We start from the raw sequence: 13,546 nt of genomic DNA, 5'->3' as shown, positions 1-13,546 counted from the left end.
TTTTCCTGGTGCAACAGTCCCCGGGCTGTAGTCACAGGACCAAGTGGAGACTCTGTAAGCTGCAGAGTGCATGCTACAATGAGGCCTTCTGAAGGAACGACCACAGGGTGGTTCTGGCATCCTCTTCAGACTGTGAGACAAAGCTGAGCAAGATCTACCTATAGATCATGATGATTTGGGGTGTTATCTGAAATTAGTGCAGTTAAAAGCCAAAATCCAGTAATCTGAGAGGTTTAACTTCTCTTCCCAGTGCACATCATCCCGTTCAAGGCTAGCAGGAACAGGAAGAAAGATTTCACTCAAAGGAATGTGGTCTCCCCTTCATTAAAGGGCTCTGGACCTAGAAACCTGACCAAACCTGGACACTGGGTAAAGTACTATAATATAGAATTCAATTAGACTGTTTATTGGACCCAAGCTTGTCCGTGCATACAGGTCAAGTAAGAACAGCACTCCCATCGACCTGGGGTCTAGGAACTCCCTGATTAACTGCCCAACCACAATCTACACACAAATAACACTGTCGCCTGACACTGCTGTCCTTCTTGGCAACCAACCATACTCTGCCTATAGGGATGGCTAGGACAGCTCTAGAAATTCAAGGAAATATTTACACAAACATAACCCGACTTCAGTGACCGCACATGGCTAAGGCCTTCCACAATAAGCAAAGCAGCAGTCTGGAGAATCTGATGTGCAGACTGGCCCCTTAAAAGTCAGAGTCTAGATTCTCAGTGTCAGAAGCCCACAAGGCAGGCCAGCTACAGAAAACAAGCTGGAACTTCCTGGAGGAACCAAGACAGTGGTCCTACTGGTCCAGACATTAATGCTGCCTCAGGCTAGAGGTGTGGCTCTGGAGGTGGTGCCTGCTAACAGGCAAGAATCCTTGAAGTAGGGACCCCAGCACAGCACACAGCAGGTACAGCAGCACACACCTGCAATCCCATTCTCAGCAACTGTAGACAAGGTGGTAGATTCAAGGTTACCCTCAGCTACACAGCCAGTCTGAGGCCAGCTAGGCTTCAGGAGGTGCCAGTCTCAAACAAAGCAAAACAAAACAAACCAGCTGTCTTAAACAAGCTAAAGGCTGATGGAAAACATGCATGAACAAATTACTAACAAATCAGAGCACCAACCATCGTGAAGCAGGAGATTCTTTTGAGTTCCATGAGAGAAAAAAAAGAACGATTAACTAAAGAAAAAAATAACCTCCCTGGATTTAATGAACATATCGATCTACAATAACATGAGAAGGGCCTTACAAAAATATGAGATGTAAGTATATAAGGATACGAAGACAGGGAAACCCTTAAGCACTTTTTATGAAAATATAATGGGACTGTCAATATGGTAGTTCCTCAAAGTCAACAAAAAATTATATAGTCCAACAGTGTTTGCTGTATAGAACCAACCAAACCAACCTGAAAGCAGGAATTCAACAGATACTTGTACACAAATGTTCGTGGTAGCCATCGTCCTTGAAAGCTAAAAAAGGAAACAGCTCAAGTTCATCTAATGGTGAGTGGAGGGACGTGTGTGACTGAGAGTTTACACCGTGACGCATCTAGGGATCACGTAAGACACAAAGGGACACATGCTGCATTCTCTGCATGCGATCCCTGGAGCACACATTCAGAAAGAAGTGAGATAGTGGAGTGTTCACAGGGACTGAGGAGACTGAGGACAAGGTAGTACTGTTTATGAGTTTCTTTCAGTGATGACAAAAACATTCTGGGAATGACTAGTGATGATAATTATGCAACAGTGTGAATATACTAAATGCCACGGAATCAAATTTAAAATGGATGAAACTGTCAATTTTATGTTATAGTTTATGTTATAGATATTTCATCACAGGGCAGGGAAGTGCATATATTAACATCAGACTTCTATATAGTCTAATCAATGCCTTTAAAATTTTGCCTCTGAACTCTAAACAGAAAATTGGTTTTTTTTTTTCCCCCAAATGACCTTTGTATGATAAATGACGATTGTACCACTACAGAATCGGTTAGAAATGTTTTTATTTCAAAATAACCTATAGAACCTCATCTAGGCAAGGTCTGGAACAGATGAGTAATCGCTTAGTTTATTCCTAGGCAATCAGTCTCTGTCCAAATGAAATGGTCAGACAGGAATGCTGGAGGATGATGAGACTTCGTGTCTACCTCCAAGAAGCCTCTTCTGCATACTTGAAACTTCAACTTTGAATCTATTATCAAAGCTGGGTTTGGTTATTTTTGTTTTGTTTTGTTAAAAATAACTTTACACTATGAAGAAACAGTACTGAGAATCAAGGACTCCTTTCCTGGCAGTAAGGTCCAGCAAAACCTTCCTGTAACGAAGCAAACCCACTATGCCTATCTAAGCTCAGGAAGTCTGCTGTGGCAGAGAGCTGGTCTCTCCTAGGCCTCTGCTCAGGACCCACACATCAGACACTCCTCTCTGTTCTCCAAAGAGCACACCATGGCTGCTGTGTTCCGCTCCTTCTCTTCTTCCTCCTTCAATGTCTTCTCCCTGTCCTTCAGCTTTTCCTTGTTCAGAGTGAACTGGATTGGATTAGCTGCAGGCCTTGTCCTTAAATAATACATGCCGGTCTTCAAACCCTACAAGGAAATACAGCTATTAGGAAGAATTCCGGGACAGTAGAGTCAAGAGCTTTGTTCAAAACAATTCTCATAGCCGGGCGATGGTGGCGCACGCCTTTAATCCCAGCACTCGGGAGGCAGAGGCAGGCGGATCTCTGTGAGTTCGAGACCAGCCTGGTCTACAGAGCTAGTTCCAGGACAGGTTCCAAAGCCATAGAGAAACCCTGTCTCGAAAAACCAAAAAACAAACAAACAAACAAAACAATTCTCATGTGATCGGTTACAAAATTTTTGAGACCTTTAAATATATTCCTATAAACCAACTTAAACTTTTTTAAACTTGCAATTTTATCTATTCTATGTAACATTCTGAAAAATGCTTAAATAGATAGCTAAACCTTGGAATTTTTGTCCCTAAAAGAGGATTACTTCTTGGAATGTCAAATATTTTTGTTAAGTTGTATTTACTTTTATATGTGTTACTTCCAGGTTTGTACAAAACAATGTTACTGCCTTGAACAGTAACCATTTTGGGGGATGAGATGGTCTCAACAGAATATCAAAACTTCACAAAGGTCATCCTGTCCAGTAATCCCAGGAGCAGACAATAGCACAGTAATAAATAAGAGTATTGGGAGTATTATGCTAAGGTGTGTTACTGTTGTTTATGTTGCATTTGTTTAATTCTGTGAAGCTGTGACTCTCTTTTTTTAATTTATTTCTTTATAAATAATACCAATCAAAATTTCCACTTCCTCCCCTCCCACTTCTCTCCTGCTCCCCCCCCACATCCTGTCCCCCTCCCCCTCCAGTCATGAGAGAGGGCAAGGTAGTTGTGACTCTTTACCTGTCTAGATCACCTGATGATCTAATAAAGGTCTTAACGGTCAACAGTGAGGCAGGAGAAAGGATAGGTGGGTTGGCAGGCAGAGAAGCCAGAGAAGAAGAAATATAAGGGGGGGGGGGGCAGTCATCCAGCTCTACACAGTACTCCACAGAGTAAGATTTACAGAAGTTAGAGAATGGGAAAGCCCCGAGGCAAAAGGCAGAAGGAATAATATAAATTAAGAAAAGCAGGCAAGAAACCAATCAAGCTAAGGCTAGACGTCTCCTTGTGTAATTCATTTGGGAGCTGGGTGGCAGCCCCCACAAAAGAGTCCAAAGAGCTTAACATCATCCTACTACAAGAGAGTCAATCTGTAATTCCATAGAAAGGTTCTCACACGTCAGGGAATAAGAATATAGAGCAGAAGAGGATTCTAGCACTTTGAAGTTGGCAACAGTGCAACCTGGCTCACACACTCCGGATAAAGCACCCATTCTTATGAATTAGTGGATTAACAGTGCAAGGCTACTCTGGAAAAGGCACACAAGATGGTCTTTGTAACAAAGGTCAGTAAAGAAGAGGGCAGTGGAAGAAAGAGAAAGGAAGGCTTAACAAAAGTAAGAGACAGAGGTCCAGACAACTGGAGCAAGTCATTGTCCTAACAAGGAGTTCATAGATCCAGTACTAACTGAGGAGCTATGGACAGTGGACGGTTTCTTGGGAAGAGAGAGTCAACATCCCAGTGGATGATCCCCCATCCAATACAAATGGGAGTTGGTGGATTATTTACAAACAAGAGAAAGAGGGCCAGGTGTGGTGGCGCACGCTTTCAACCCAGCACTTGGGAGGCAGAGAGAGACAGGCGGATCTCCTTGAGTTCGAGGCCAGTCTGGTCTACAGAGCAAGTTCCAGGACAGGCTCAGAAAAACCCTGTCTTGAAAAGACAAAAAACAGAAAGAAAAAAAGAAAAGGAAAAAAGAGAGAACATTAAGTTGTGGGAGTTGGGTGGATCTGGGAATAGTTGATTATGAATGATCAAACTACATTGTATGAAATTCTTAAAGACTAAGAATATAAAAGACAAAGCCAGGATGATGACTCAGTAGTTTAAGAATACTCTAGAGGACCTCAGTGCTCAGCTCCCAGCTCCCATTATCAGGAAGCTCACAACTGCTGAACAGAAACAAGAAAACCCAATGTGAAAGTCTGATCTGGCATAATGATGAGTGGCTACTCAGGTTTAACACATTTGAACTTCAAGCAAAAAAATACAAATAGCAATATGTAAAAGGTAACTAGAGCAGAAACTATTCCAATCCCCCAATATCCCAAGCTGGCAAAGCCCTCTCAGAGTGGCCAACCAACCTGCTTCCAGCCGTAGAAGTGCATACTCGTGAGTTTGCCATAGTTGGGCTCAGCAATGTGGATGTTTAAAGACTGGCTTTGATCGATGAAAGCGCCTCTCTCAGCAGCCATCTTGAGAACAGTCTTCTGAGAGATCTCCCACACCGTCTTATAGAGCTGCTTCAGGTCATCAGGAATTTCTGGTATGCTCTGGGAAAGGAAAACCATGTGTTGTTGTAATTCCAATTAAAGCAATATAACAAACAGGCTAACAATGCTTGCACTGATGTTTGGTTTGGTGTCCCTGCAGTTCTGACACTGCAATGCAGTTCCTATCTTAATGGTTTTAGCAAGTTTGCCCAAACTGCTTATCCCCTGCTTAGAAAGGCAATAAAATCTCATTTAATCAACCAAATATAAATTTGATGTAGTGATTTAAAAATGAGCTGGCTTATGGACAAAGCAGTTACTGTTTTAAATGTATTTAAGAAAGAAATGGGGACGGGTGGTGGTGGTACATGCTGGGAAGCAGAGGTAGGTGGATCTCCGTGAGTTCGAGAACAGCCAGGGTTACACAGAGAAACCCTGTCTCAAGGAAAGAAAAGAAAGGAAGGGAGGGAGAGAGGGAGGGAGGGAGGGAGGGAGGGAGGGAGGGAGGGAGGGAGGGAGGGAGGGAGGGAGGGAGAAAAAGTAAGAGTTAAGCTAATATACAGCAGAAACACAAGTAATCAGGGCTTTCAAGACACACAAACCAAGGAAGCAGTAAGATAAACTACTTCAAACGCTACAGATTGCACTTAGAGACCAAGTGATTTTCTTAGGCCTACGACTGACTGAATTGAAATACACACCTAGCTGGTGCTACAGTTTCTGCCATGAAAATCTGAGAGTTGAAGGGGTATTGCCAAGCTGGTGTGCTTAGCCAAGGCGCCCATCTACACAAATGCAATCACTTTATTGTTAAGCACTAGCTGAGTACCTTTCTAGCCTGCTGGTCTCAGTCCCCCATATTTTTAAAGTTTAACTCCAATTTCAGGATTTTAAGAAATCTGTAGGACAAATTCCAACTACCTGACATTCTTATTTACTTGGCAATAAATGCAACCCAAGCTTCAAGATTTTAAAAGCTCCCCGATTGTGCAGAAAAATCAGGAACTAATGTTTTATTGGAGAAACACTATGTAAAGATGTGTATAAAACTAGCATAACAATGCAGAAATGCAGACACATTAAAACAGTCTGTGTGGACTGTACTGCCTGGGAGAAGGGAGACGGCACCGCAACGTGCAGCTTAGAAAGCACACGTCATTTCAAGCCTGTACCTGGATGGAGCCATTGCATGCAATAATCTGGTTTTTCATCTCTTCGTTCCATAAGCCCCGTTCAGTAAGATCTTTCAGTAAGTGAGGATTCACAATCTGATGAAAAAAACAAAAGACGTGAAGAAATGAAATAACACTGTCAGGGCCTAGAAAGGATCCCAGGCTTAGCTGGAGCTCAAAGTAAGACAGCTGAATTACTTATTAGGTCCCCTAATAAACTCCACTGTTTTTTGGTTTCTTGTTGTTTTTTTTTTTTAAACAAAACCGAGAGGATCATTGCACCACACAAAGCTACCTCCCTTCTAGGTCTTGACATCTATCATTAAAGAAACAATATATTGTAGTAATCATTCTACAATTTATACACACATGTACGTACCACACACATATACATCAGATACATCAGATCATCAAAGTATTTGTCTTGGATTTTTGTAAACTAAAATTTTTTGAGGGTTTTGATTGTATGTGTACATACACACATAAAGGCCAGATGAATGAAATCCCCTAAATCTGGAATAACAGGTGGTTGCAAGCCATCCAGTGTGGGTGCTGAGAACCAAGCTTGGGTCCTCTGCAAGAACAGCACATGTCCTTAGACCCTAACGGCACCTGCAGGTATGCATGCACATAATTAACAAATCTTAAGTGGCTCAGCCTGTAAGGCATGTACCACCAAACCTGACAACCTGAGTTTCTCCCTGGAACTCATATGAAGGACAGACCCAGGAGCTGTCCTCTGTCCATGTGCAGTTTGGCCCGCCCCTCCCCCAAAAATGTTTTTAAAAGCTTAAGAAAAACTATAGCATTTGCAAAGAAGAAAAGAAATAACATTGTCTAAGCCAAGAAAGTTTATATAAACTGATTCTTCTTTCATTTTCTTACGTGATCACACAGTAAAAACTTCAGCAAAATAACTAGAAATGTAATGTCCCTATATAAACAAAACTTATTTCAAGACCTCTAGAAACCCACTTTTTTTAAAATTGGTAGTTTTCAACCTTGCAGCACAAAGAATTACCTGGGAATTTACAAAACAACACTGATCTGACCAACAGAAATTCTCATTGGTAACCGTGTCTGAGAACCATGCATTCCGACCTCTTTGCTTAAGACTATGTCTCAGGCAGCTCAAACTACCCAGGAACTGGCTATTTGTCACCAAAGACGACCTTCTGATTCTCCACCTCCAAGTGCTAGAATTAAAAGCATAACCACCATTCTTGACCCGAGAACTACTCTAAAATGGCAAGAGTAAAAAGTGGGATGGGATGGGATGGGATGGGGGGTGTTATGTAGCCTAGGCTAACCTAAAGCTAGAGTGCCCCCTACCTCAGTTTCCCAAGTGCTGGGATTATAAACACAAGCCACCATACCTGAGTAATGACATTTCTATGGGTACCTTTAATATCCCAACTAAAGCATGAGAGGTAGCATATATGGAACATGCAGGGAGTGCTCATACCTCTAATTCAAGTACTCAGGAGACAGAGGTAGGAGGCTCGCTGCCAGCCTGATTTCATAGTGAGACTTTTCAAGAAACAGAAACAACAAGTAGACATTTGTCTACTCTGACTCAGCCAGGCATGGTGGTGTGCACCTGCAATCCCAGCAGCTGAGAAGTGGAGAAAGAAGGAGCTGCTTGAGGTCATCCTCAGCAGCAGGGTAGCTAGAGGCCAGCTAGGGAAGATACACTCATACTGTAGCTGGTCACTGGCTGTTTAAGATGAGGATTAAGTTTTTACTCTCAGCTTTCAGAAGAGCTCCTATAAACCTGGGTGTAAAGGTCTCACCTGAAATTCTCCTGACAAGACCCTGCGCGTGTAGATGTTACTGGTGTAAGGCTCAATGGACTCATTATTCCCCAGAATCTGAGCAGTTGAAGCAGTAGGCATTGGGGCAATAAGTAAACTGTTTCTTATACCATACCTTAAAAGAAAAAGATTATTAGAGGTTAGTGCTAAAGACAACGTCTGCCAAGGCAGCTACTCTCCAACACTGCAGCAGACAGAGGCTGAGCATACCACCAGAGGCATGCAACTCACAAACTGACTTCAAACTACAGGAGGAGTACCGGTCACAGCAGGAGGCACTGTTCCACAACAGACCCAGAACCAGTGTAACTGGTAGCAAGCCTTATGAAGTCCTCACTTACCCCACTTGTTCTGGGCACTCGGGTTACAAACAGTACTCAATGTACTATTTTGCCCAGGTAACCTGAACTCAGTCATGAGTCCATCTGGATCCTGATGGCACAGTCATTCAATCCCACTCATCTTTACCATGTGCCTTAATGATCAGGGCCCCTTCCCACCATGCCGGGAAAGTGGTCAGGGCTAGTCATGTATCACACAACTCTCCGCTATCCTGTGTGAAGGGAAAAATTATACTCAGAGGAAATCTAAATGTCCCCTACTACCAATTACTAGTTTCTAAAAAATTACTTTTTTCACTTTTTAGCATCGAGAATATTTAAAGAACACTGATGGAGGAAGGTCATTGGTTAAATAAAAAGAAACTGCTTGGCCCTCATTGGTTAGAAGATAGGTGGGAGGAGTAAACAGAACAGAACGCTGGGAGGAAGAGGAAGTGAGCTCAGACTCCACAGCTCTCCTCTCGGGAGCAGATGCCTCAGAGAGACGCCATGCTCCCAGCTCCCAGGCAGACGCATGCGATGAAACTCCGACCCAGGATGGACATAGGCTAGAATCTTCCTGGTAAGCGCACCTAGGGGCGCTACACAGATGATTAGAAATGGGCTAAATTAATATGTGAGAATTAGCCTAGAAGAGGCTAGATAGAAATGGGCCAAGCAGTGATTAAATGAATACAGTTTGTGTGTTGTTATTTCGGGCATAAGCTAGCCAGGCAGCCGGGGTGCTGGGGACGCAGCCCCGCCGCTCTTATTTCAACAGAACACACTATTTAACATTCTTAGAAATCTTCATAGTTTAGCCTAGGATACCAACTCCCGGGCCTACAAAATGGCTCAGTGGATAAAGGCATCTGCCACCAACCCTGATTACCTGAGTTCAACATACAGAACGCACATAGTAAGAGAGAACCAACTCCTTCAGGCTGTCCTCTGACCTCTATGCATGAACCAACATACATGTATGTATGCACACACACACACACACACACACACATACATAATAAATAAACATTAAAAAATGTATAGACCAACCTCCATAGCATTTTGCTGCCCAGGTGGGAAACAAACATAAATGTCAAAACAAATACTTGTTCTTCAAGCATTAACAGTGACTCCCACCATTACACATACTGTCTGCACTGCCTGTATTACCTATGTTCCTCTAATACAGACAGCCTATCCTTCCTATGTTCTACCTGTTGATCCATATGGTGCACAGCACTGAGCAAGTCCTAAGGGGGTCTGTACAATGACATTTGCAATCTCACTGTCACCTTCTAGACGTAAGACATGAAGCAGACCACCTGTTTTCTCATGTCTCTACCTCCTCACCTGTAAATCCCAGTATCATGCTCATAGACAGGAGATCACTATGGTCATACTTGTTAGATCCCAACTATAGAATCATCTGTAATTGCTGAAAACATTTAGAAGATCTTCTTTCACTAGAAGATCTCCAAACCAACTTCAGAATCTCTCAAGTTCTAATTACATTTATATAATCAAACTGTATGTGTTTGGAAGAGGTCTAGAAAAACACATCAACAATAAATAAGGCTTATCTCTGGGGAAAGGAATAAACCAGGTTTCTGTTTGTTTTGTGGCGCAAGCAGCTGACAGAGTATAATGAACAGTTTTATTACTGTATTTAGGATAGGGTGTGGTGGTCTGTATGTTTGCAGTCAGTCTGAAATGTGGAGTGAATTTCTACTGAAAATACAAACAAAAACCAAAACAAAACAAAAAAATCTCCAAACTATTTATAAGCCCAGTGAATTAAAAAAGTAAAAATAAAAAAAAAATTTTTTTTAAAGTAGACCTATTTGGGCCAGGTAATGGTAGCACACACCTTTAATCCCAACACTCTGGAGGCAGAGGCAGGTGGATCTCTGTGAGTTTAAGGCCAGCCTGGTCTACCGAGTGAGTTCTAGGACAGCCTGGGCTACATAGGGACACCATGTCTTGAAAAAACTAAAAGTTATAACAAAACAAGAAATTAGCTAGCATAGGTGTTGAGCTCCTCAAACAACATCAACTCCTACTGAGAAGCCTACTGTGTGAAAGGCTTTCACTGTGCAGAGCAACTCAGAGGACTATTTTCTAGTATTTCCCCCTAAAGCCATTTCTGTGAGATAGGTCACAGCCCTGATTCAAAGTTATAACAGCATATATACTCCTGAAAAGCCAGAAAGCCCCAGCCTCCTGGCTTTCATGCTACTTTATACATCTTTACTTACTTTGCAATCTTCTCCTTGAGAAGCTTCCAGTCCCACAGGTCTGTAGGAGTAACATCCCACATATCATACTGAAGAATCTAAGAAACAGCCCATGTTTATGACGTTACTCTAAGGCAATTTAAAACAATGACCAACTTTTTTTTTAAAAAAGGGTAACTACCATATCCCCACATTAAGAAATATAAGCTCCTTGGCTGAGTGGTGGTGGCTGGCGACACACACCATTAATCCCAGCACTCAGGAGGCAGAGACAGGAAGAGTGAGTTCAAGGCCAGCCTGGTCTACAAAATAAGTTCCAGGGCAGTCAGGAGTATAGAAAAACCCTGTCTCGAAAAAAATAAAAAGGACTATCAGCTCCAGTGAGTCTCCTGGACAAAGTTCCATGAAGCATTAATGATCAGAAGCAGCCTGGGACCTTGTCTCACCACATTCCTGCAGATCTGCAAACCAGGAAATCTTAACATTCACGAGATGGTTTGAGATACATTCCTAGCCAGGTGGTGGGGGCACAGACTTTTAATCCCAACATTCGGGAGGCAGAGACAGGCAAATCTCTGTAAGTTCGAGGCCAGCCTGATCTACAGAGCGAGTTACAGGACAGGCATCAATAACTACAGAGAAACCCTATCTTGAAAAACCAAAGGAGGGGGGGGAAAGATACATTTCTTTTATAAAACATTCTCTCTCTTTTTTTCCTTGATCTGCATACTTGGCTAAGAATATCAAATTTCAAATAACTATACACTAGACTTTCTGAGTATCAGAATAAATGTAAAAGCTGAAAAGACATACTACTGATGACAAGGGCAGCATGGAAAACAGAATTCTAAGATGGCTCCCCAGATTCTAGTCCCCAGGGTCACAAGTCATGGATAATCGATGTCTTCTACTTGAGTGTGGACAGGACCTGGGAAACATCATAAATGTCCCACTGTCTCTTGCAGAACAGTGATTGCTGGATTTAGGGTCCACCTGAACACATCCAGGCCTCAATAATCCAAAACAACCCCATCTCGAGGTCCTAAACTAAATCTGTAAAAGCCATTCTGCAAACAAACGCACTCTCCCAGGCTCCATCCTCTGAGGAGGGGCCATTATTCCACCCATTACTGTACTCACAGGCAAAGGGAAATCTCAACTGTGTACTTACTCCTTTGCTGATTGGAGAGCCCTCATACGTTTCATAGGGTCCACATTCCTTGGCTAGGTCACAGCTGGCTTCCAAAGCTCCATAATAAATAGTTTCAAAGATTTGCTTATTCAATAACTGGGCTTCTGGGCTTTCAAAGGGGTACCTCATCAGGATGAAAGCATCTGCTAGACCTTGTACCCCAATTCCAATGGGCCGATGGCGTTTATTTGATAACTGTGCCTTTGTGTGAAAAGATTTGGGGAAAAAAGAAAAGAAAACATCACTGAACACAAAAGGTAACATCTTACACCACTGATACACATGACCTCCTCCTTTCCATTCTCTCACACCATTCCAAGGACATCCATCTAAATTAGAACTTGCAGACCAAGACAACTGTCCTCCATCTTGGATTCAGTAACTACCAATAAGCAGGGACATGTAACCATACCTCTGGGATAGGGTAGTAGTTTATATCAATTATCTTATTCAAATTTCGGACAATGACTTTAGTGACTTCAGCCAGTTTCTCAAAGTCATATGTGTGTTCTGGAGTGACATACATATTTAGAGCCAGAGAAGCCAAGTTACAAACAGCAACCTGCAATATAAAGATTCAGAATCACATACTTTTAGTTTCTTCTCTTTGTATCATTGAGATCATTACAGCCTTCAGAACTATCAGATGTCTATCAGACAACCACCCCCGACACCAGTGCTGAGAGAACCAAACTCAAGGAATTTATCAGTCTTTGCTGGGTAACCTCTTTACAACTAAGCTAAACCCCCACCCCTAAAACTGGGGTCTCCTCATCACTTCTCAGTGTATTTCTGACCTACCACCGTCAGCTACACAGGGAGTTGACTGGTCAGAATGCTGGAATGTTCTTAACTCTTTGATGTATGCCGTTCCCCATTCTCCCAAGTAGCTAAATTCTTATTTTTAAAATACAGCTTAGTTTAGTTTCTGGGTTTTGTTTTGTTTTTCTTTTTCTTTTTTTCAGTGCTGGGGAACAAAATTTCCTTCAACCACTTCAAGTGAATCCAAGCGAGGGAGTCACAGTTAGTAACTACCTCTACGATTCCCTCAGGATGCAGCAGCGTCTCTGCCTACCTCATCTTTGCTGGTATACTCTACTATTTCTGTACACAGGTTGCTGCATTTGATGGTGCCCAGGTTCTGCTGGTTGCTCTTCCGATTACAGGAATCTTTGTAGAGCATGTATGGGGTGCCCGTCTCTGTCTGAGACTCAATGATGGCGTACCAAAGCTGCTGAGCTTTCACAACTTTGCGGACACGACCCTGCTTCTCGTAACTGAAAGACAGATAGAATTATTCCAACATTCATACCCTGGGAAGAATACATGAAAATATAAAGTTATGTAAATTCTCAAAGCTTTACTGAAGAGGACAAAGGGAGTGATATTCACCTTTCTTAGAAAGCTGGTTCTATTTATTTCTTTATGTGTGCCTGTGTAGGTGTGTGTGAGGGAACATGCCTATGGGCACATGGAAGCCAGAGCTGGACAAACGGGTATTTTCAGGATGCCTGGCTTGTTACCTGGGGGCTGAGACCCAAAGCAGGGAGGGCCTTAAGACTGCATGAGCTGAGACCACCAGAAAACCAGCAGCTTTAGATTCCTTCAAATGACCCCACCAAATCAATAGCACTTATCAAAATAAAAGGGAACAAGAGCCATTATTAAAGCCATGGCACTGCTTACACTACCTCTGCCATGCCAGCTGCTCAGTCTGACTGTTATTCAGTCTGACTGCCTGTTGTTCAGTCTGACTGCCTGCTGTTCAGTCTGCCAGCTGTTCAGTCTGACTGCCTGCTGTTCAGTCTGACTGCCTGCTGTTCAGTCTGCCAGCTGTTCAGTCTGACTGCCTGCTGTTCAGTCTGACTGCCTGCTGTTCAGTCTGACTGCCTGCTGTTCAGTC

General features: G+C 42.7%; 1 protein-coding gene across 1 annotated transcript in view; it reads right to left on the bottom strand.

Annotated features, from left to right (window-relative positions):
• Nucleotides 1–2,009: 2,009 nt before the first annotated feature.
• The window catches only part of Rrm1 (ribonucleotide reductase catalytic subunit M1), a 29,893-nt gene continuing 18,356 nt past the window's right edge, over nucleotides 2,010–13,546 (bottom strand). The window contains exons 12-19 of the mRNA XM_075971715.1: nucleotides 12,719–12,920; nucleotides 12,056–12,205; nucleotides 11,623–11,844; nucleotides 10,473–10,549; nucleotides 7,874–8,009; nucleotides 6,081–6,176; nucleotides 4,780–4,968; nucleotides 2,010–2,606 (exon numbers count right to left, since the gene is read on the bottom strand). Coding sequence (XP_075827830.1) covers nucleotides 2,418–2,606; nucleotides 4,780–4,968; nucleotides 6,081–6,176; nucleotides 7,874–8,009; nucleotides 10,473–10,549; nucleotides 11,623–11,844; nucleotides 12,056–12,205; nucleotides 12,719–12,920 — 1,261 coding nt within the window. The 3' untranslated portion in view covers nucleotides 2,010–2,417. The remainder of the gene's footprint in view (nucleotides 2,607–4,779; nucleotides 4,969–6,080; nucleotides 6,177–7,873; nucleotides 8,010–10,472; nucleotides 10,550–11,622; nucleotides 11,845–12,055; nucleotides 12,206–12,718; nucleotides 12,921–13,546) is intronic.

The sequence above is a fragment of the Microtus pennsylvanicus genome, chromosome 5, assembly GCF_037038515.1.
Source record: "Microtus pennsylvanicus isolate mMicPen1 chromosome 5, mMicPen1.hap1, whole genome shotgun sequence".
Taxonomy (NCBI): Eukaryota; Metazoa; Chordata; class Mammalia; order Rodentia; family Cricetidae; genus Microtus; species Microtus pennsylvanicus.
The sequence above is the reverse complement of the archived record's forward strand: the minus strand, read 5'-3'. Positions and strand labels throughout refer to the sequence as shown.